The 25,094-nt window shown below is 43.2% G+C and overlaps 1 protein-coding gene across 1 annotated transcript in view; it reads right to left on the minus strand.

Moving 5' to 3' along the window:
* Nucleotides 1-1,690: 1,690 nt before the first annotated feature.
* The window catches only part of LOC126161701 (uncharacterized), a 29,948-nt gene continuing 6,544 nt past the window's right edge, over nt 1,691-25,094 (minus strand). The window contains exons 3-6 of the mRNA XM_049917725.1: nt 15,790-15,854; nt 15,659-15,694; nt 2,008-2,131; nt 1,691-1,859 (exon numbers count right to left, since the gene is read on the minus strand). Coding sequence (XP_049773682.1) covers nt 1,756-1,859; nt 2,008-2,131; nt 15,659-15,694; nt 15,790-15,854 — 329 coding nt within the window. The 3' untranslated portion in view covers nt 1,691-1,755. The remainder of the gene's footprint in view (nt 1,860-2,007; nt 2,132-15,658; nt 15,695-15,789; nt 15,855-25,094) is intronic.

Consider the following 25,094-nt stretch of genomic DNA (forward strand, 5'->3'; position numbering starts at 1 on the left):
TTTCGAAAACTTAGCACCATTTTACAGCACCGAACGCTTTTTAAGTCGGCAGATCCTAAGAAAAATTCTTGATTTTTCTCGCTTTCATTATCAACCACAACGTTAGAGCTTCCTTTCCGGTGCCTTTAACTATCCTAAAGCTGAAATTATCGTCTTACAAGAAATTCTCATTTTTGTTTTCCGCTCTTCTGATACATTACAATTATCGGTAATTTTTACGCATGAGGTCTTATGTTGACTGTACAATGGCTCTCGTCTTTATCTGCCCTTCTTATCTTCGAGATGGTGTAGATGATGTTTTTCAGAAAATCTGATGGTGCGTCTCCAGCCGTATAGATTCTACAAACCAACGTAAATAGTTATTTGGTTGCTATTTTGCCCTCTATGATTTTAGAAATGGAATTACCTTTCCACCGTATCTGATAGCACATCTTCCTAAAATCTGTTAAACTCTGACTTTAATGCTGAATCCCTATGCCTACCATACCGACGCCCCGTCTGTCATGTAGTCAGACAGTTCCTTCTCCCCACAGAGGTATTCGATGAACTATTGCCACATGCACACTGACTCTTCCGCGTTTAACATTGAATTCATCTTGAACGCTTGATATTGACGCCTTTGCTTTTCATTTCAAGCAAGATATTTCCTATACAATGAACCAGTCCTTCCGAAAACCATTTTTTGATTTTTCACATTTATTTTGCAGCCGTTTAATCTTAGCTTTCCTGTATTTTCTATTTATTTTGTTCCTAACTCACTTCTTGTGTTCCCTTCTTTTCGTTAGCATTCTTGCACTTAACTCTTTCATCGAATCATCATCCCAGCAATACCTTAAAAATTAAGTCGAAACTCAGTTTCAAACTCGTTTTCCAACACGTTTTCTTTGGCTGTGTAGAAAAAGAATTGAACGTCACTTACAGCTAGTTTCCACTTAGGTGTTATTACTACTGTCCTAACTGTTCGATCCGTCTGAAAAGGATAGAGTGCTATAATGGCTTATGTGTAACTATTGAAATCTACAAAAATGCCGTCCACGGATTGTACAGAGAAATAAATAGTCAACTGATTTGAAGAAGTGTTAAAATGTGTGTGACTTCCTAATGGACCAAACTGCTGAGGTCATCGATCACTAGACTTACACACTACTTAAACTGACTTATGCTAAGAACAACACATACACACCCATGCCCGAGGGAGCACTCGAACTTCCGGTGGGAGGGGCCGCGCAGTCCGTGACATGGCGCCTCAAACCGCACGGCCACTCCGCGTGGCAACTGATTTGAAAATTCATAAAAATGCCTTCTACTGTTCTAACGTAAACGTCAGTAACAACAGTTCCTCAACTCTGACGTGGTTGCACGGTACTTTGCCACCGTGGACCCCCTGGTATTTGTTACGTATCTGCTCTTTTTTCTCTACGTTAACCAACGCAGTCAGTTCTGCTGACGGTCATTGTTGGTCACGTGGGGATAGAAGATCCGAGATAAGTTGTGGGGCCTGTCTCACACGCTGAACACGAAGAAGAGCAAATAAGAGGAAATAACTTGTTGAGTTCATATACAAAGTCAACACATTCTCGTGTCATTAATGACAATTTGTTGCCACTTCGTCGATATAAAACAACGAAACGGTTGAGTGAATCTGTATGGTAGTACGTTTATTAGGTCGCCAAAATGTAAAAAAGGAACATTTAATTTGCTGAATTATTTATTATCCCAATATACAAATCCACAAACTGGATTAAATATTGAAATCTACAAAGATCGATTATTAAAGATCGATGAAGATGAGTTGGAAGTAAGACCTTCGGTGATGCACTTTTTGATCAGGTACGCTGTCATACACTGACCTGTCCCAGCTAAAAACAAAAGACAGAAAGAAAGAATATCTCTAAGTGATAACGTGATCATCCTACATACTTACAAGGTTACCAGTACATGCGAGCTAATCTACAGTGTATCATATGTTTCAAATATATGTGTTAGGTGCATTTTAATCATACTTACACTTCGACTTGCAATTTTCGACTATTTTCTTCACAGACTCGACACCAATCTGGGATATTTTTGGATAGTAACTTGTCAACAGAGATACAGTTCTTTCCACATTGATCGTTCCATTGCTGTATAGCTTCGAAAGAAGAAAAAATGTGTTAAATTCTTTGAAACACCACAAAAGCAAGGTAAAGCATCGGAATCTGGTTTTTAACCCAAGGTTAATGTGTCGCAGGCCCGTCAGTATCGATGTCTAGTACCGAGACTGTTGTTAAAGATGCATTTAAAATGTTCTAAAACCTTTGCGTGATATTACTGCGAGTGACGCACGGAAGTAAGATATAAAGAGTGGAGTCGTCCATCGAGGCGATGGGACTTAAGACAAGAGATTTAAATTTTGAGTGCGCAAGTAATACAGAATATTCATCACTACTTGTCTCCATGTTTACTTGGACAATAAATATATTTTGAGTATTGTGAGCCAAATATGACTTCTTCTTCTCCTCCCTTCACTATCACATGTTTCTCCGGTCTTAGACTATCGCCAGGGCCTTTCTCTAGATTTTACTGCCAAACAATAGCAGACAGTCTCATAAGTGTCAAAAACAAACAGTAAAAACAATGAGCATAGCATGTTTGGCAATAGAAGTGATAAATAAACCGACTCTAAGCAAAATAACATTAACAAAGTGAAAAATAACACACACGTGTAGTTTTATTATAGCCCTAAATTATGCTCTTCATTCAAAATACAGTACTTTAAAAGAATTCTCCGTTAATTGCAGATAACAAACTGCATTGAAGTGAAATGTCTTGTGGGAGGGCCCCCGGCGAGTAGACCTGATCGCCTGTTGCAAATCGTTTAAGGTGACACCACTTCGGCGATGAGGATGAGGATGATGACGACACAAACACCCAGTCCTTGAGCGGAGAAAATGTCCAACACATCTGGGAATCGAACCCAGTGCGTCAGCATGACAAGCCGGCTCGCTGTCCACTCAGCTACGGTAAACGTGCAACGGTGCAAAAAGGAAAACGAGCTCTATTTAGAAGAAATCTATATTCCCGCAAAATTATATTTATTGTGGAAGGTAAAATAATCTGTGTAGAAATTTTAAAGGCTGGTGACAAGAAGCTGTAGTCAAAAACATAAATGTTCAAGGAAAAGCTATAGGCGATAGAAGCTAAGTCTACCGCCGGCGTCTGGGTGAATATAAGGGATACGGACAGAGACACTACTATGAGAAAATACGTAACAAGTGGAGCGACACGTACAGTGAATAATGTTTTAAGAGCGATTATTTAAGCAGTCAAGTCTTTTTAACGCATGAATCCTAAAACGAGTACAGCCGCACGACAGACTATTGGAAGTATAACGGAACGTTTTAGTCAGTGTCGTCATGGCTCCACACAGGCATAAGTAAGCACACAAAGCCGCGCGAACACTTGTGTCTTCTCGTTTTCCATTGTACATACTGAGTACAGGTAACAGCCTCGTGGCTTCGGTACCGACTACTCGTGGATGGCTAGTAAGACTCTGTGAAGTGAGAAATTGATATGGAATAATTGTTATGCAGCATATTCTGATAGTTAAAAAGATCAGTCTAACAACAAAATCTCGAAGAAGCGTACATTTTTGAAATCTCTCCAGGCTCAATATCTGAAAGAACGAAGTTTCATTGCTTCTCCAACATCTGAACAAGATTTGGTTCAAATGGCTCTAAGCACTATGGGACTTCACATCTGAGGTCATCAGTCCCCTAGACTTAGAACTACTTAAACCTAAGTAACCTTAGGACATCACACACATCCATACCCGAGGCAGAATTCGAACCTGCGACGGTAGCAGCCATGGTTCCGGACTGAAGCGCCTAGAACCGCTCGACCACCAGCGGCCGGCCAAGATTTGGTACGTGGACCAGTCGCAATTGAGAGGCGTTTCTACCATGCGGCTGCCCGGTGGCGTCCCGCTTCCGCCAACATGCAGTGGTTGGAGCTCTTGCACTGACTTGCCCGACCCTCTGCTGTGTGTTACCAAATACGATATCATACACCTGAAGATCGGATTTTAAAAACCCGAAACTGGTAGTGGTTTGAGTAAATAATATATACAACTGAAGTAGATCTCTTAACTATTCTCATAGGGGGGCCGTGCCTACTCGTCATCACCGATTTCCTCCAAATTTATGGTGTATGCAGAACTTGGCCAGAAATGAAAGTAGCAGAAGTTGGAGCTCCAGATGGCCATGAGCTTAGAAAAAAATAGCGTTTTTGATACTGGTCGGGCGTGGCATACGAAATTTGTTGCAGTCTTGTGTTAACTAGAAATCTCAATGCTATCCATCGAATTTCAAAACATCGAGAGTTTAATTTTAGTGCTGAAAGAATTCAGATATATGCTGTCACAGGCAATCAACAACCTGCCAGAGTATAATACACTCCTGGAAATTGAAATAAGAACACCGTGAATTCATTGTCCCAGGAAGGGGAAACTTTATTGACACATTCCTGGGGTCAGACACATCACATGATCACACTGACAGAACCACAGGCACATAGACACAGGCAACAGAGCATGCACAATGTCGGCACTAGTACAGTGTATATCCACCTTTCGCAGCAATGCAGGCTGCTATTCTCCCATGGAGACGATCGTAGAGATGCTGGATGTAGTCCTGTGGAACGGCTTGCCATGCCATTTCCACCTGGCGCCTCAGTTGGACCAGCGTTCGTGCTGGACGAGCAGACCGCGTGAGACGACGCTTCATCCAGTCCCAAACATGCTCAATGGGGGACAGATCCGGAGATCTTGCTGGCCAGGGTAGTTGACTTACACCTTCTAGAGCACGTTGGGTGGCACGGGATACATGCGGACGTGCATTGTCCTGTTGGAACAGCAAGTTCCCTTGCCGGTCTAGGAATGGTAGAACGATGGGTTCGATGACGGTTTGGATGTACCGTGCACTATTCAGTGTCCTCTCGACGATCACCAGTGGTGTACGGCCAGTGTAGGAGATCGCTCCCCACACCATGATGCCAGGTGTTGGCCCTGTGTGCCTCGGTCGTATGCAGTCCTGATTGTGGCGCTCACCTGCACGGCGCCAAACACGCATACGACCATCATTGGCACCAAGGCAGAAGCGACTCTCATCGCTGAAGACGACACGTCTCCATTCGTCCCTCCATTCACGCCTGTCGCGACACCACTGGAGGCGGGCTGCACGATGTTGGGGCGTGAGCGGAAGACGGCCTAACGGTGTGCGGGACCGTAGCCCAGCTTCATGGAGACGGTTGCGAACAGTCCTCGACGATACCCCAGGAGCAACAGTGTCCCTAATTTGCTGGGAAGTGGCGGTGCGGTCCCCTACGGCACTGCGTAGGATCCTACAGTCTTGGCGTGCATCCGTGCGTCGCTGCGGTCCGGTCCCAGGTCGGCGGGCACGTGCACCTTCCGCCGACCACTGGCGACAACATCGATGTACTGTGGAGACCTCACGCCCCACGTGTTGAGCAATTCGGCGGTACGTCCACCCGGCCTCCCGCATGCCCACTATACGCCCTCGCTCAAAGTCCGTCAACTGCACATACGGTTCACGTCCACGCTGTCGCGGCATGCTACCAGTGTTAAAGACTGCGATGGAGCTCCGTATGCCACGGCAAACTGGCTGACACTGACGGCGGCGGTGCACAAATGCTGCGCAGCTAGCGCCATTCGACGGCCAACACCGCGGTTCCTGGTGTGTCCGCTGTGCCGTGCGTGTGATCATTGCTTGTACAGCCCTCTCTCAGTGTCCGGAGCAAGTATGGTGGGTCTGACACAGCGGTGTCAATGTGTTCTTTTTGCCATTTCCAGGAGTGTACATATTTTGAAGATAATGTAGTGAAATTTGAGACTCAATTGAAGACATTTCTGCTGGGCAATTCCCCGTTTTCCGCTGAAGAGTAATTTCACAGAACCGTTACACCGTAGTGTTAATCCCCGGATTGGACTTAAAGAAAACGTACATCTTCGACTACTTTCCACATTCCACAGACCTGAGACAGTTATAGGTGGACAGAGGGATTCATGGAATAAGACTAGTGATAACAAATACAAATACCAACGTGCGTTCTTCAGAAATTGTGCTGCATCTGTCGGCAAAAAGGAAGTAAGGTTAACTGAGATGTAAGCGTCTGGTCTGTGCCTGGGATTCTACCGGGCGTGGTCTCGGGTACCAGCAGGGAAACGAGACTTGCTGAGGTACATTTAGGCAAACCTTCAAGTAGTCCATTACCCTAGTGCGCTGTCAACACTAACGAAATCTGACGTTTTTGACTTCCAGTGAGATACAAAACTACTTGAGACATCACTGTAAGTTCAAGGATGTTATTCCGAGCTTCTGGCCGAGAAAAACTCGCTAGCACTTCCGATACAACGCTCTGATCACTAAGGTTTTTTAATAACTTCGTTGTTGATGCTGTAATACTGTAATATACAAAGCACCTTTTTTAAAGTTAAGTACCGTTTTGAAATATGGCCGTTAGAGCTTTGCGATGGCTCGCGAAGTTCCTTCAGCTGTTGGCTATCCACAAACGCCATTACAGTAACCTTCCCTTGCATTAACGTTTATCATTATTGCATGCTTTTACTGACGTGTCAAAAAGAAATCTGTATCAAACTATTACAGAATGCGGACAGCGTCGGAAAGCCTGCACACGCTGAGTTTAAAAAATGCCTAGTTTCATAACAAAAAAGGTCGTTTACTTGGAGAAATGTATGATACACACTGTGCTACTTCTCAATACATTTATTCACTGCCAGTTTCTATTTGCACCATCTTCACAGTGGAAAAATATCTATTGCGACAACTTCACATGCTATTTAACGAGGGAAGTATAAGCCATTGCTGACTCGAAAAAGTAAAATATTGATACTTAACGGCGTAATTTTCATAGTTTCAGATAAGAAATGACGTATACTTTCTTGATTAAACAGCATGTATGCAATGTGAAATTGTTTCAGTAAATATTTTTTCGCTGTGAAGATGCTCCGTGACCGAAACCGGTACTGAATTGATACATTGTAAAACAAGACATTGTATATCGTGCTTTTTCCAAGTATATCGAAGCTGTTGATAGTTCGCTGAATTTTTTTTTTAATCACTTAGCCAGTGCAGTGGCTTTCCTACAGATGTGCTATGTCACAGGGAATGGTTCAAATGGCTCTGAGCACTATGGCACTTAACTTCTAAGGTCATCAGTCCCCTAGAACTTAGAACTACTTAAACCTAACTAACCTAAGGACATCACACACATCCATGCCCGAGGCAAAATTCGAACCTGCGACCGCAGCGGTCGCGCGGTTCCAGACTGTAGCGCCTAGAACCGGCCAGCATGTTCGTTCAGATACACTTTTACGGAAATAGCGTAAAACTACGTTTTTATGTATTCTTGGACAAATGGGGCTGGGCGTTGATGACCGCGCAATTGAGTGCCCCACAAACCAAAGATCATCTTCATCGAGGACAAATGGGTTCATGGCCGAAACTATGCAGTAACGAAGAATTGAGGGAATCTATATTATATTCTTGCCAACTTTGTAAAAAAGTTTAAGCAACTGCTTCAATGGCTGTGCTGTATGCGGAGGAGGTCCACAGATCACGAACCCAGTCGCACAACTGAGGCGATATTCCATAGGCACGCAGTTCGGTTAGAAGACGCTTGTGAGGAACGGTGTCGAAAGCCCTTTGGAAATCTAAAAATATGTAATCAATTTGACATCCCCTGTTGATAGCATTCATTTCTTCATGAATATAAAGAGCTAGTTGTGTTTCGCAAGAACGATATTTTTTGAATCTGTGCTGACTATGTGTCAATAAATCGTTTTCTTCGAGGTGCTTCATAATGTTCGATTACAGTAAAAGTTCAAAACCCTCCTGCAAATCGACGTTAGTGATATGGGCCTGTAATTCAGCGGATTACTCCTACATCCCTTTTTGGGTATTGGTGTGACCTGAGCAATTTTCCAGTCTTTAGGTACGGATCTTTCTGTGAGAGAGCGGTTGTATATAATTGCTAAATAGGGAGCAATTATATCAGCATACTCTGAGAGGAACCTGACTGGTATACAGTCTGGAGCCGAGGCCTTCCCTTTATTAAGCGATTTAAGTTGCTTTGCTACACCGAGGATATCTACTTCTATGTTTTTCATCTTGGCAGTTGTTCTTAATTGGAATTCAAGAATATTTACTTCGTCTTCTTTGGTGAAGGAGTTTCGGAAAACCGTGTTTAATAACTCTACTTTAGTGGCACTGTCCATGGGGTATCCGTACTATCACTTATTAATTTATGTGATATATATCTCTCAATTTCTGTCGATACTGTCTATTTGAAATCATTCCACAACTTTTCTACGCTTACATGATCAGATCGGAAGGAGTGAAGACTGTCTCTTAAAACGGCATTAAGAGTATTATTATCAGCTGTTTTAAATAGATATACTTTGCGTTTCTTTTTTATGGTTGTAGGTGTCCCAGTATTCAGCCTAGCAGCAACTGCCTTGTGGTTGCTACTTCCTGTATTCGTCAGGATACTAACTATTTGTCCAGTATTACTTGTTGCTGAAAGGTCAAGTATGCTTTCGCAACCATTTATATATCAAGTGGGTTCATTAACTAATTGCTCAAAATAATTTTCTGGCTGGCTCTGAGCACTATGGGACTTACCATCTGAGGTCATCAGCCCCCTAGAACTTAGAACTACTTAAACCTAACTAACCTAAGGACATCACACACGTCCATGCCCGAGCCAGGATTCGAACCTGCGATCGTAGCGGTCGCGCGGTTCCAGACTGAAGCGTCTAGAACCGCTCGGCCACCAGTGGCCGGCATAATTTTCTGACAAGGCATTCAGTACAATTTCAGATGACGTTTTATGCCTGTCACCGGACTTATAATTTTTCCAGCATATCCAGGGTAGATTAAAGTCAACACCGACTGTATTAGTGAGGTACCTGTTTGAAATGAGACTCAAGTTTTCTTTGAACTGCTCAGCAACTTTATCTTCTGAGTCGGGAGGAGGGTCGGTAAAACGATCCAATTAATACTTTAGTCCGATTGTCAACTATTACCTCTACTGATACTATTTCGCAGGAAGTATCTACTTCAGTTTTTTCAATGCAAAGCAAAGTACTTCTGACATCAATAAATACTCCACCACAAACTGTATTTAATCTGTCGTTTCTGAAGACTGTTAGAACTTTTGAAAAAATTTCGGCTGAAGTTATTTCAGGCCTTAGCCAGCTTTCCGTACCTATAAATGTTTGAGCTTCAGGGCTTTCTATTTGGCCTTGGCGTTTTGGCTCTTTCCCAACACAACTACGACAATTTACAACTACAATACCGATCGTTTCTACAACTAACTTACTGTATTTTACCTCCCCTTTTTAGACAAACGCCCTTTCTGTGGTTCCCTGGAACCCTCTAACTTAAAAAACCATCCAGTCCCTTCCACACAACCCCCGCTACCCGTGTAGTCGTTTCCTGTGTTTAGTGGACTCCTGACCTATTAAGCAGAACCAGGAAACCCACCAGTGCAGCCTACACGGTCACAGAACCGCCTGAGTCCCTGATTCAGACCCTTCACTCGCAGTCGGTTCTATAGACTATGCTGCAGATGGTGAGCTCCGCCTTAATCTCGCAAGCAAGACTCGCAGTCTACAATTTCCGCTAGGAGCCCGTAACCAGAGAGAGTCTCCTCCGATCCCAAGCGACACACGTTACCTGTACCGACATGAGCCACCACCGGCAGTTGGCTGCACCCTGTACTCATCATGGCATCCGGAAGCACCCTCTCCACATCCGGAATGACTTCCCCCCGGTATGCACACTGAGTGCACACTGGCTTCCTTCCCTTCCTTGGCAGCCATGTTCCTAAGAGGCCCCATTACGCACCTAACGTTGGAGCTCCCAACTACCAGCAAACCCACCCTCTATGAATGCCCGGACCTTGCGGGCCGAGAAGCTGGAATAGTGTACGAGTGCATCTGGCTTAGAGACATCGTCCAACACAGATAACGCTCCAAATCTGTTCGTCAAACGAACCGTGGAGGCCCTACCAAAAACAAGACCAGCTTCCAGCGCTGCTGCAGTGCAACTAGGTCACCTCAAAAACCTTGGGAGCACAGTGTACGTGAAATCGGGGTAAGTCGATCAAGCGTACGGCGAATTCTGGAGGCTGCAAAGTGGAAAGCATAAATTCGAAGATCACTTCACGCTATGAACGACGACGACCCGGTTCGATGGATGTAGTACTGCGAGCTGTTTGAAGTCGTGCTTCGCGAGGATGAACGCTTTGCAGGGACGGTTATCTGGTATGACGAAGCACAGTACAAACTGAGCGGTACAGTAAACCGCCACAACTGCTTGTACTCGGCTCCTGCAATTACTTACGTTCACATGGACAAACGTGTTAATCTACTGGATGTTAATGTGTGGTGTGGTATGCCAGGGCGCGGTTTGATTGGCCCGTTCTTCTTTGAAGGTATCGTAACTAGTGAGGTGTACCTTCATATGCTGGAAACATGGCTTTTACTTGTCATCCGAGAGGTGCTTGGAGTGAAAGATTTTACCTCCAACGAGATGGCGCTCCACCTCGCTACTATAGAGATGTCAGAGCCTGTGTGGATGAAACTCGAACTGGGCAATGGACAAGTCAAAAAGGAGCTGTTAAGTACCCACCACGGTCTCTATACCTTACACCTCTTAACTTTTACCTTGAAAAATGTTTATCAGCAGAAGCCATCTACACTGAACGAGCTACGAGAAATCATCGAGGCGTCCTGTGCAGCTATCACACCGGCAACACTTATGCCCATAGTCTGTCAAAAGTTCAGCGGCATCGACGATGTTTGGCTGCTAATGGGCGCCACTTTTAACACATAGAATTACCTTACCCTACGTGCAAAAATTCTAGCGGTATGTCATTTGGCTCCATTATTATCGACTATCATGCCTACATTTCTCTGGCCCCCTCTGTCGTACAATAATATGCAGTGTGATCATTTCTTAACACAACGGCCTGGCAGACGTTCTTTTGTTCAGCCTGTAGCCAGCCGGCGGCGGGGCTGGTGGGGAGTGTGTTTCCCCTCCAATGCAAGGTCGTTTGTGTAGAATTGTTGCGAAGGTAGCGTGTGATTGTTAGGCGACGTAATACACTGTATTGAATGAAAATGTTTAAAGTGGAATGGCGAAATACAAGTATTCTGTCCGGTAAGGAGTATTCTTGTATGATTCTTACGTTTGTACAAAATCAGTGTGTGTCATAGGCAGATTATATCAAATGGAATTTCCAGATGTTCAAGATCATAATCGTAGTACTAATCACCGACTGATATATAAATTTCGCGAAACGGGAAGTGTTCTTTGCAGGAAACATACACAGTCTTGTACAGTACTCACAGAAGAAACTCTCGCTAATGTTGGGAATGCTGTGGATAGGTCTCATACAAAACCAGTTGGACATATTTTTCAGCAAATGGTATTGTCTATGGCTCTGTTCAAATAAAGTTGCAGCCCTATAAAACAAATGCAGTATAAGAACTTGACCCGGGTGACCCTGTAGAAAGGTTGCAGTTTTGTGAATGGATTTTGAATAGGGTCCGTGACAGAGAAATTGACCCTCACCTAACTTTTTTTATGGACAAATCGTGGTGCCTCCTCAGTGGATACGTTGCTTCACAAAATAACCGTTACTGGAGTTCTGAAAATCCTGAAGTACTACTCTAGGCACCCCTGCATGTTCAAAAAACATGAGTGTAGTGTGCTATTAGCAGTGAGAATAATAGGCCTTTTTTTTTCAGGAATTAGTCAACAGCAAGAGATATGCGGGATACGTTTTCCGGCCTTTTTTTTTTTTTTTTTTTTTTACCAATTAGCTGACAGGGAACGAGCTTCCGTGGCCTTTGAGCAGGACGTTGTGCCGGCACCTACAGACAACTTCTCATTACAGGAAATTCATGACGTGTTTCAGGATAGAGCTATCACTAACAGTATCAAAAATGGTTCAAATGGCTCTGAGCACTATGGGACTTAACTTCTGAGGTCATCAGTCCCCTAGAACTTGGAACTACTTAAACCTAACTAACCTAAGGACATCACACACATCCATGCCCAAGGCAGGATTCGAACCTGCGACCGCAGCGGTCGCGCGGGTCCAGACTGTAGCGCCTAGAACCGCTCGGTCACTCCGGTCGGCACTAACAGTATCCCCCTATTTAAACCTCTGCGGTTTTTGCCTCTGAGGGTCCATTAAAAGAGAAAGTGTACAAATCAAATACACATACTTTAGAACATTCGTCAAGAAACTGCTACCATTTCTCGGAGGGAACTATAGAGTGTAATGAGCAGTTTCCTAAGGAGATGTCAGAAATGCTTGAACAACGGCGGGAGGCAGTTGCAGCACCTCCTTATTTAATAAAAGGGGTAATTTACTTTTCTTTTTAAGTGTTCGTTATTTATGTTAGAAACAACATAAGCGAGAAACTGTACTATGTTTACTGCATACCTCTTGTCAGCCGGGCTGTGGGCACAGAAGCCGGCATCGCCGCATGGCCGCACGCGACTAAAGCGGTTGCATTAACGATTGATCACCCTGTGCCCGAGTATTGCGAGAATCTGCGTCATTGCTACGCCAAGGGGAAATTCGTCTAATTGTTAGAACTTTATTACCCACATTTCGCAACAAAAAACTGATATATGTTAGTAATGGTCAAATAAGGTGTTTAGTTCCCAACACCTTATTGTTGTCATTGACTCAGAAATTTTCTCACCAGTGCGTGTACTTATGTAGACCGTATTTAAACGAAGCACTGAACATTCTTTTTATATTTGCAAGAACCAGAAGAAGGTAAGCAAAATGTGAAATAGGAGCGTACAATTGGAGGGATGTCGGAAACCAAAATATCTTAAAATATTACGGCTTCCGGTGTATTTACAGTCCGTCTTTTGATTAAGCACGCGATGTGGTTGTGTAAATTTAATTTCTGAAGTTACCTCGTCACCGAGTGGAGTAAATTCTTGCAATATTCAGGCGTTTTATTGCACTTTAGCTTTATTACACTAGTACTCACAGTTCTTTTCCTTTCATATAACATTGCGAACTCCCTCATATCCAATTGCTAAGCCAGTCTATGACGAAAATTTCAGCCTGAAACATGTAAATCCTGAAAATAACTTTCGCTCGATAAGTAACTAAGAACTAAATACAAACCGTTAACACACTTTTATTCACGAAACATGTGATTACACCACTGTCTAAAATTTTAGCACGACAGAGGAACGACAACATATTCTCTGAACAGGATATCGAAAGAGCTACACAACAAGATAAAACCTAGTCGCAAAGAGTTTGGCATACAATTTTGTCCAAAATATGTAGTTATCAAAGTTGGAAACCAAAGACACTCATTTCCAAGAAGTAAGAAAGCCTTTCCAAATCCCTTCTACGGCTATGCTTCCCGCAATTGACACATGCGCTTTGTAGCGTCATGGTACGCTCTCCACGCAGGGCTCTATTGCAGTGATTTCGTTACTGAGAAAGAGCCGCCTGGAGGTCGAGCCATTTATCTCACCTAATGGTCTGCAGTTAGTGACTCCAATCCACGCCTGACATGCTTCGCAGCAATCAGATTCGGTTATCTCGCGTATCCTGTGGGTGACTCATTGAAATGTACAGATTACGTTCTGACTACATCAGGGGCAAATGTAAAGTGAAATTATTCCATAATCTACAGGATGGTTGGTTGGTTGGTTGGTTGGTTTGGGGAAGGAGACCAGACAGCGTGGTCATCGGTCTCATCGGATTAGGGAAGAATGGGGAACGAAGTCGGCCGTGCCCTTTCAGAGGAACCATCCCGGCATTTGCCTGGATTGATTTAGGGAAATCACGGAAAACCTAAATCAGGATGGCCGGACGCGGGATTGAACCGTCGTCCTCCCGAATGCGAGTCCAGTGTCTAACCACTGCGCTACCTCGCTCGCTTCTACAGGATGAATAGTGCAACCTAAGTTAGGAAAAACTGGCTAAAAGAGGAATGTGATGCAATTGAAGAACTGGACGGGAAGGGAAGAAAATGTTCAAATGTGTGTGAAATCTTAAGGGACTTGACTGTTAAGGTCATCAGTCCCTAAACTTACACACTACTTAACCTAAATTATCCTAAGGACAAACACACACACCCATGCCTGAGGGAGGACTCGAACCTTCGCCGGGAACAGCCGCACAGAGGAAGGGAAGATACGACTTACTACACAACAGAGTAAAGACTATCACATGGGATCAAAACAGAGCAGGAAGTGCTACTATGTAAATATTGAGTAAAGACGAAGAGGTAGTGTACAAAGATCGTGACGATGTCCTCCACAGATGGGAAGAATATCCAAAAGAGCTATAAATGACACAGATCGCAAACCAGAAACTCTGGAACTTGAATCACTCAAAAGTGTAAGTGATAACGAGAAAGGACCAACCATCAACATTTTACAGACAACTCTGTTGGGAGAAAGGTTTATTGAAGAAGGAAGAGAGCCATGCATGTGCATCATCGATCTAGAAAAGGCATTTGACAATGTGGTTTGGGACAAGCTGGCGACTATAATGAGGGAAAAGACAGTGGACTGGAAAACCAGAAGACTTGTAAACTCATTATATCTTAATCAAAAGCCTGCGTTAAAGTGAGAGGAGAAAGTACAATCTGGATCGGACTAGGAAAAGGAGTAAGACAAGGATGCTCTCTACCACCTACCCTTTTCAACCTCTACTTGGAAAACATGATTGATTAATGCTCATTGGATGACAAAGGAGTAGAAAGTAGAGGAAGAAGAGTAGGGTGTTTGAGGTTCGCTGATGACATGCTCCTTCTAGCCACAGGGGAAGAAGAATCACAGGATTTGGTGGACACCATTGAAGCTAACGGAAAAAATTATGGAATGAAAATTAACACAAAGGAAACAAAAGTATTGCACTAGGAGGAAATAAAGAAATAAAAATTATGCTGAATGGAGAAATATTAGAGCAGGTGCAAAATTTTAAGTATCTTGGAAGCAGGATAGACACCGACTGGAAGTGCGCCACAGAAATTAAAACAAGGATAACAATGGCAAAAGAGGCATTTTATAAGAAGAGAATTTTCTGCAGCGGTCTGGACGGAGAACTCATGAAGAGACTCATAAAATGTGTGGATTGTTCTTCTGTATGGCGCTGAAACATGGAATTTGAGGAAGAAAGAAAAAGGCTGGAGGTTTTTGAGATGTGGACATGGCGGAGGATAGAAAGAACAAGTTGGTTGGACAGAGTAAGAAACGAAGAGGTACTGGGAAGAGTGGGAGAGAAAAGACAGTTACTAGATGTAATAAAAAGAAGAAAAAGAAACTGGATTGGGCATATATCAAGAAAGAGTGACGGACTGATAAAAAGTTTTAGGTTATATAGAAGGGAAAAGGAAGCGAGGAAGGAAGAGATTTCATATACTGAATGACGTCATGGACGGTACAACATACAGCAGCCTTAAGAAGGAAGCAATGGATCGCAGAAAATGCCAAGGACCTGCTAATATCGCAGAAAACTGATTATGACGATGATTCGGTCTTCAAATATCTCAAAGCATGGTGATTAGCAGAGCACTTACTGTCCCTCCGAGACGGTCGTAGCACTCCAGGTAGCACTGCAACAAAGCACGGAGCGAGATACCGTTAGTTCTCCAGTTCATCTATTTTGATTAGTGCATAATTTTTACAGACTTTCAGCACCTATACTTACCCTGGCGTTAGCGTCCGATTCATCAGGAAGAATTCCACCGGAACTTGCTAAGTACTGCAGCATTTCTGAAACAAAATTAGTTATTCATCCACAAAGAAGCCTCTACATACAAGTACTGTTTGCGAAAAATTTAAAAATTTGTATTTGAGTTTCATTGTACTGAGTGGAACTCTTCAGCAGAAGCCCGAACTTCGTACATCCCTGTGAACACGGATAACATGTTGTTTAACGTTGTTACCAAAAATCCCAAAAACGTCTTGATCAGTTTACTTCATATTGTTACACGATTAATAAACGTTCGGACGGACGTAGAAAATGTTGTTAGCAAGTCTCTCGAAAAGTCCTTGACCGATCTACTTCATATTTTACATGGTCCTCTAAGAAACATCGGTTATTTCTTTCTTTAAATATACAGGGTGATTATAATTGAAGTTCTACATCTACATTTGTACTCCGCAAGCCACCCAACGGTGTGTGGCGGAGGGCACTTTACGTGCCACTGTCATTACCTCCCTTTCCTGTTCCAGTCGCGTATGGTTCGCGGGAAGAACGGCTGTCTGAAAGCCTCTGTGCGCGCTCTAATCTCTCTAATTTTACATTCGTGATCTCCTCGGGAGGTATAAGTAGGGAGAAGCAATATATTCGATACCTCATCCAGAAACGCACCCTCTCGAAACCTGGCGAGCAAGCTACACCGCGATGCAGAGCGCCTCCCTTGCAGAGTCTGCCACTTGAGTTTGCTAAACATCTCCGTAACGCTATCACGGTTACGAAATAACCCTGTGACGAAACGCGCCGCTCTTCTTTGGATCTTCTCTATCTCCTCCGTCAACCCGATCTGGTACGGATCCCACACTGATGAGCAATACTCAAGTATAGGTCGAACGAGTGTTTTGTAAGCCACCTCCTTTGTTGATGGACTACATTTTCTAAGGACTCTCCCAATTAATCTCAACCTGGTACCCGCCTTACCAACAATTAATTTTTTATGATCATTCCACTTCAAATTGTTCAGCACGCATACTCCCAGATATTTTACAGAAGTAACTGCTACAAGTGTTTGTTCCGCTATCACATAAACATACAATAATGGATCCTTCTTTCTATGTATTCGCAATACATTACATTTGTCTATGTTAAGGGTCAGTTGCCACTCCCTGCACCAAGTGCCTATCCGCTGCAGATCTTCCTGCATTTCGCTACAATTTTCTAATGCTGCAACTTCTCTGTATACTACAGCATCATCCGCGAAAAGCTGCATGGAACTTCCGACACTATCTACTAGGTCATTTATATATATTGTGAAAAGCAATGGTCCCATAACACTCCCCTGTGGCACGCCAGAGGTTACTTTAACGTCTTGTAGACATCTCTCCGTTGATAACAACATGCTGTGTTCTGTTTGCTAAAAACTCTTCAATCCAGCCACACAGCTGGTCTGATATTCCGTAGGCTCTTACTTTATCAGGCGACAGTGCGGAACTGTATCGCCTTCCGGAAGTCAAGAAAAATAGCATCTACCTGGGAGCCTGTAACTAATATTTTCTGGGTCTCATGAACAAATAAAGCGAGTTGGGTCTCACACGATCGCTGTTTCCGGAATCCATGTTGATTCCTACATAGTAGATTCTGGGTTTCCAAAAACGACATGATACTCGAGCAAAAAACATGTTCTAAAATTCTACAACAGATCGACGTCAGAGATATAGGTCTATAGTTTTGCGCATCTGCTCGACGACCCTTCTTGAAGACTGGGACTACCTGTGCTCTTTTCCAATCATTTGGAACCTTCCGTTCCTCTAAAGACTTGCGGTACACGGCTGTTAGAAGGGGGGCAAGTTCTTTCGCGTACTCTGGGTAGAATCGAATTGGTATCCCGTCAGGTCCAGTGGACTTTCCTCTGTTGAGTGATTCCAGTTGCTTTTCTATTCCTTGGACACTTATTTCGATGTCAGCTATTTTTTCGTTTGTGCGAGGATTTAGAGAAGGAACTGCAGTGCGGTCTTCCTCTGTGAAACAGCTTTGGAAAAAGGTGTTTAGTATTTCAGCTTTACGCTTGTCATCCTCTGTTTCAATGCCATCATCATCCCGGAGTGTCTGGATATGCTGTTTCGAGCCACTTACTGATTTAACGTAAGACCAGAACTTCCTAGGATTTTCTGTCAAGTCGGTACATAGAATTTTACTATCGAATTCACTGAATGCTTCACGCATAGCCCTCCTTACGCTAACTTTGACATCGTTTAGCTTCTGTTTGTCTGAGAGGTTTTGGCTGCGTTTAAACTTGAAGCTCTCTTTGCTTTCGCAGTAGTTTCCTAACTTTGTTGTTGTACCACGGTGGGTTTTTCCCGTCCCTCACAGTTTTACTCGGTACGTACCTGTCTAAAACGCATTTTACGATTGCCTTGAACTTTTTCCATAAACACTCAACATTGTCAGTGTCGGAACAGAAATTTTCGTTTCGATCTGTTAGGTAGTCTGAAATCTGCCTTCTATTACTCTTGCTAAACAGATAAACCTTCCTCCCTTTTTTTTATATTCCTATTAACTTCCATATTCAGGGATGCTGCAACGGCCTTATGATCACAGATTCCCTGTTCTGCACTTACAGAGTCTAAAAGTTCGGGTCTGTTTATTATCAGTAGGTCCAAGATGTTATCTCCACGAGTCGGTTCTCTGTTTAGTTGCTCGAGGTAATTTTCGGATAGTGCACTCAGTATAATGTCACTCGATGCTCTGTCCCTACCACCCGTCCTAAACATCTGAGTGTCCCAGTCTATATCTGGTAAATTGAAATCTCCACCTAAGACTATAACATGCTGAGAAAATTTATGTGAAATGTGTTCCAAATTTTCTCTCAGTTGTTCTGCCACTAATGCTGCTGAGTCGGGGGGTCGGTAAAAGGAGCCAATTATTAACCTAGCTCGGTTGTTGAGTGTAACCTCCACACATAATAATTCACAGGAACTATCCACTTCTACTTCACTACAGGATAAACTACTACTAACAGCGACGAACACTCCACCACCGGTTGCATGCAATCTATCCTTTCTAAACACCGTCTGTACCTTTGTAAAAATTTCGGCAGAATTTATCTCTGGCTTCAGCCAGTTTCAAGACACAGTAAAAAACTGAGAATACCATTAAATTCGAACGGAATATTATCAACGAAGGGGGAACCGTTAGAAAAAAAAATTAACTTAAATTTCATCAATAATTGGCGCTTTAAAGGGCAAAATATGCAAAATAAAAGACGCATGCTACATGGCTGTTCCTCAGTTTGCGTCTGAGACGTTTCTCAGGCTCGCGAGCTGCTGTTAAAGCAGTTTTACAAAAACGATGACCGTGCGCCAGTAGCTCTGAAGGAGTCCCGGTTACGAAAGAAGGCGTTGGTCCGATGTCTGCAAAGGATTTGGAGAAAACGATTACGAAATTCGAAAAGACAGGTTCTTTTGAAGTGCTATGTGACACAGGCCACAACATTGCAGGAGGGATCGAGCTATGCGTAGACATGGGTGTACGGAGAATTTCCCGAACTTTGGAATGTCTGTGAGCACGGTGCATAAAATTCTAGGAGACATCCTGCATTGTTATCCATAGTAATTAACCCATGCTCAGGAGTTGCTGCATGCTGAGCTGCCTGTAAGATAAACCTTTGCTCCAGAACTTCTTGCTCGCATGGAAGTGGGCAATGAATGCGCATGGAACTTTCTGCGTACAGACCAAGTCCATTTCTAACTCCAAGGAAATGTTCATACACAGAATTGCAGAATATTGGCAACGGGAAATCCTTTCATACATCAGTCGGTACCGTTTCATTCTGCAAAGATAACTGTGTGGTGATGGTTGGCGGCATCGTTTATTGTAGGGCCATATTTTTTTCGACGAGATGGATCCTCCGAGTTCTGTTACCTGTACCGTCACCGGTAAACGTCATGAGAGTCTTTTGAGCACGGAAGTATTCCAACTCTTCAACAATGTGGATCTGTAGATAGGACCACTTTTATGCAAAGACAGCGCTCCTCCGCATATTGCACAGCCATTGAAGCAGTTGCTGCAGAGGCATTTTGGAAAGGCTAGAGTTGCCAAAGCGTCATTTTCCTGCAGCCTGGTCGTTCAGATCAGTTGCTCTTAATCTGTGTTACTTCAGACTATGTGGTTATCTGAAAGATGCTGTGTTCATTGCTGCGACTGTACTGAAGGCACGCATTGCGGAACGCCCTCTGAATGTGATCCCTGAGGTACTTCTGTCGTGTGACACTTTGTTTGTCGAATTCAGATAAACTTGCGACAAAAAACGATGTACAGCATAATGGACATATGTTGCGCCAGTCTCACAACATAATAATAGCTTGGTGCATACATTTGCAGCGTTTCTGTCTTGCATGATGATATTCCGGTTGTTATAGGTTTATTTATCGATTGCCATTTTTTATTTGTGCTTTTACTGTTGCTACTTAATTTTACCTTTACGTCATTTTGTCATTTGGAGATAGGGAGTTGAGCTGTGGACGCTAGAAAATGGAGTTTCAAGTGGAGAAATCACAATGTTTCTGGCATATTCTTCTGTCTGAGTTCAGTAGATGGGTGACAGCAATGGAGGCAGCCAGAAACATTTGCACCCTGTCCATAATGACGTTGGTCAGAGCACGGTAAAAAGCGGTTTACTCGTTTTAAGGAGGATGGTTTGGCATTAGTGGCTCTCCACGTTCAGGAAGACCTTCGGGGTTTGGCGAAGATCGCGTAAACTCATTAATTGACAATGATTCAAGTCTTTGTACTCGAGAACTGGCAAATGTGATGAACTGTGATCATTCCACCATCGTGCGACAGTTGCATGCTACGAGGAAGGTTCCAACACCGGATGTATAGTTACCGCATTCTCAGAGACAAAATCACAAATATTAGCGATGGTCGTGTGCATATCTCTCCTTCCTCGTCAGCAAATGTTCCTACCCTGTATGTTACTGGTGACGATAAATTGTGTCTTTATGCTAACATACGGGGAAGAAAGGACTGGTTCATCTACACCTACATCGATACTCAGCAAATCACATTTAAGTGCCTGGCAGAGAGTTCATTAACCAACTTTCACAATTCTCTATTATTCCAATCTCGTATAGCGCGCGGTAAGAACGAACACCTCTATCTTTCCGTACGAGCTCAGATTTCCCTTATTTAATTGTGGTGATCGTTTCTCCCTATGTAGGTCGGTGTCAACAAAATATTTTCGCAGTCTGAGGAGAAAGTTGGTGATTGGCATTTCGTGAGAAGATTCCGTCGCAACGAAAAACGTCTTTCTTTTAATGATGTCCAGCCCAAATCCTGCATCTTTCCTGTGACACTCTCTCCCATATTTCGAGATAATACAGAACGTGTTGCCCTCCTTTGAACTTTTTCGATGTACTCCGTCAGTCCTATCTGGTAAGGAACCCACACCGCGCAGCAGTATTCTAAAAGAGGACGAACAAGTGTAGTTTAGGCAGTCTCCTTAGTAGATGTGTTTCATTTTCTAAGTATCCTCCCAATAAAACGCAGTCTTTGGTTAACCTTCCCCACAACATTTTCTATGTGTTGCTTCCAATTTAAGCTGTTCGTAATTGTAATACCTAGCTATTTAGTTGAATTTACGGCTTTTAGATTAGACTGATTATCATGTAACCGAAGTTTAACGAATTCCTTTTAGCACGCATGTGGATGACCTCACACTTTTTGTTATTTACGCTCAATTGCCAATTTTCTCATCATTCAGATATCTTTTCTAAATCGTTTTGCAATTTGTTTTGACCTTTTGATGACTTTAGTAGCAGATAAACGACAGCGTCATCTGCAAACAACCTAAGACGGCTGCTCAGATTTTTCCCCAAATTGTTTATGTAGATAAGGAACAGTGTCAAAAGCCTTCCGGAAATCCAGAAATACGGAATCGATCTGAAATCACTTGTCAATAGCACTCAACACTTCATGTGAATAAAGAGCTAGTTGTGTTTCACAGGAACGATGTTTTCTAAACCCATATTGACTGTGTGTCAATAGACAGTTTTCTTCGAGGTAATTCATAGTGTTTGAACACAATATATGTTCCAAAATCCTGCTGCATATCGCGGGCTTGTAATTTAGTGGATTACTTCTACTGCCTTTCTTGAATATTGGTGTGACCTGTGCAACTTTCCAGTCTTTGGGTACGGATCTTTCGTCGAGCGAACGGTTGTATATGATTTTTAAGTATGGAGCTAATGCATCTGAATACTCCGAAAGGAACATAATTGGTGTACAGTCTGGACCAGAAGACTTGCTTTTATTAAGTGATTTAAGTTGCTTCACTTCCCCGAGGATATTTACTCATGTTGGCAGCTGTTCTCGATTCGAATTCTGGAATATTTACTTCGTCTTCTTTTGTGAAGGCATTTCGGAAGGCTGTGTTTAGTAACTCTGCTTTGGCAGCACTGTCTTCGATCGTACCTCCGTTGCTATTGCGCTGAGAAGGCAGTGATTGTTTCTTGCCGCTAACATACTTCACATACGACCAGAATCTTTATGGATTTTCTGCAAGGTTTCGAGACAAAGTTTCGTTGTGGAAACTGTTATAAGCATCTCGCATTGAAGTCCGCGCTAAATTTCGAGCTTCTGTAAAAGATGGCGAATCTTGGGGATTTTGCGTCTGTTTAAATTTGGCATGTTTGTTTCGTTGTTTCTGCAACAGTGCTCTTACCCGTTTTGTGTATCAAGGAGGATCAGATCCGTCGTTTGTTAATTTATTCAGTATAAATCTCTCAATTGTTGCCGATACTATTTGTTGAATACAAGCCACATCTGGTCTACACTCATTAATTTGGAATGAGCGGAGATCGTCTCTCAGGAAGGCGTCAAGTGAATTTTTATCTTTTTTTTTTTTTTGAATAGGTATATTTTTCGCTTATTTTCCGAGGATTTGGGGATTACAATATTCACTCTCGCTACGACAACCCTGTGTTCGCTAATCCCTGTATCGGTTTTGATGCTCGTTATTAACTCAGGATTATTTGTTGCTAAGAGGTCAAGTGTGTTTTCATAACCGTTTACAATTCGCGTGGGCTCATGTATTAATTGCTCGAAATAATTTTCAGAGAATTCGTTTAGCACAATTTCGGATGATATTTTATGCGTACCTCCGGAATTAAACATGCAGTTTCGCCGACATATCGAGGGTAAATTAAAGTCACCTCAAACTATTATCGTATGAGTCGGATATGTGTTTGAAATCAAACTCAAGTTTTGTTTGGACCTTTCAGCAACTGTATCATCTGAATTGGGAGATCGGTAAAAGGATCCTATTATTATTATTTTATTCCGGTTGCCAACAATGACCTCTGCCCATACTAACTCACAGGAAGTATCTACTTCAATTTCGAGCCAAGTTAAACTACTTCTAACAGCAACAAACACGCCACCGCCAATCGTGTTTAGCCTATCCTTTCGGAACACCGTTAGGTTCTTCGCAAAAATTTCGGCTGAGCTTATATCCAGCTATAACCAGCTTTCAGTGATATAATGATTGGAGCATCAGTGCTTTCTATTAGCGCTTGGAGCTCTGCTACTTACCAACACAGCTACAACAATTTACAACTGTTATACCAATGGTTCCTGTATGACGTTCTTCCTGCGTTCGGCCTGCACACTTTGTGACTGAAGTCCTCCTTGTGTTTTCCCAAGACCCTCTAACCTAAAACAACCGCACAGTCCACGCCACACAGCCGCTGCTACCCGTGTAGCCGCCTCCTGCTCATAGTGACACCTGACCTATTCAGCAGAAACCGAAACCCAGCCACCATATGGCGCAAGTCGAGGAATCTGCAATCTACACGGTAGCAGAACCGTCTGAGCCTCTGATTCGGACCCTCCATTCGGCTCTGTACCAGAGGTTCGCAATCGGTCCTGTCGACTGTTCTGCAAATGGTCAGCGCTGCTTTCATCTTGCAAGCAAGACTGGCAGCCTTTACCACTTAATGTTAGCCGCTCGAAACCAGAGAGAATCTCTTCTGATCCAAAGTGATACACATCATTAGTACCGACGTGACCAACCACCTACAGTTGGCTGCACCCTGTGCTCTTCATGGCATCCAGGAGGACCCTTTCCACATCTGAAATGACTCCACCCGGTATGAACACGGAGTGCACGTTGGTTTTCTTTCCCTTCTTGCCAGCCAGCCCGCGCAAGGCAACAACGACCCGTACAAAGACCTGCGCGCATCCACAAAAAATGGTGAAATAGCGACCGTGTGGTGTACTACGAATTTTTTGCCGGAGGTGAGACGTCTTGCTGATGCAATCCAAGAACGGCAAGGAAGGATGTGTGAAGTGACGCTACTCCGCGATAACGCCCGCCCGCACTCTGCTAGACTAACAAAGAACACTACACAGAGGTTGGGCTAGAAAGTCATTCCGTACCCACCTCATTCATCTGATCTTGCACACTCAGATTTTCACCTTTTCCGCTCTCTACCGAACAAGCTTCCTCTCCGGATGAAAATGCGCTCCGAGACTTGGCTCCACGAGTTCTTTGCCTCAAAACTAAGTAGTTTCCACAGTCGAGGAACCGAAACGCTACCCCAGCGTTGGCAGACTTGTAAATAGTGAATAAGAATATATTCGTGACGACTCAAGTCTGTTACGTGTTTATTAGAGCTTACTGAACAACGCTACGAACCTATGCACCAAGCCAATAAATAAATAAGCATTGTTAGCAAAACTCTTGAGAATTTCTTGAGTGATTTGCTTCAGATTTGTACACGATACTGTAATAAACATTCAGAGGGACGAAGGCTACATACTTTTTTCAAAAACATCAACACACAGGTCTTATGTTAAAACCGACTGCGAAATGTTGTGTTGTGCTGTGAAAAGATACGATTTAATGTCAGTTTTCACGACAATACCATGTCATTTAGGCCATTAAACAAATTCTTCTCCATTATGTATAATTTTAAACAAAAACTGTATACACAGTAATAAGCTCTTTGGTTTTCTGCCTCGCAGTTAGTTTTGTCGGAAAAGAGAAGTTACATTTACGGCTTAGCGGTTTATGATTGGAATCTAAATCGTACGAAACTTTCTAATCTGTCATTAAAGGTATCATTGAAGCTACTTCCCACATGGACCTAGCAGCTGGAGAGTCCAGATACCAGAGTCCTAACCGATTTACCGTATATTTTAAGCGACTTAAGTTCCTAATCAAGGTTTCGTTTGCAATACAGAGAAATAAGACTAAAGGTCAGAGTGATGGGGGAAGAGCAAGTGGACAGAGAGAGGTGGAGGAAAGAAATGGA

The sequence above is a fragment of the Schistocerca cancellata genome, chromosome 1 (assembly GCF_023864275.1).
Source record: "Schistocerca cancellata isolate TAMUIC-IGC-003103 chromosome 1, iqSchCanc2.1, whole genome shotgun sequence".
Classification (NCBI taxonomy): domain Eukaryota; kingdom Metazoa; phylum Arthropoda; class Insecta; order Orthoptera; family Acrididae; genus Schistocerca; species Schistocerca cancellata.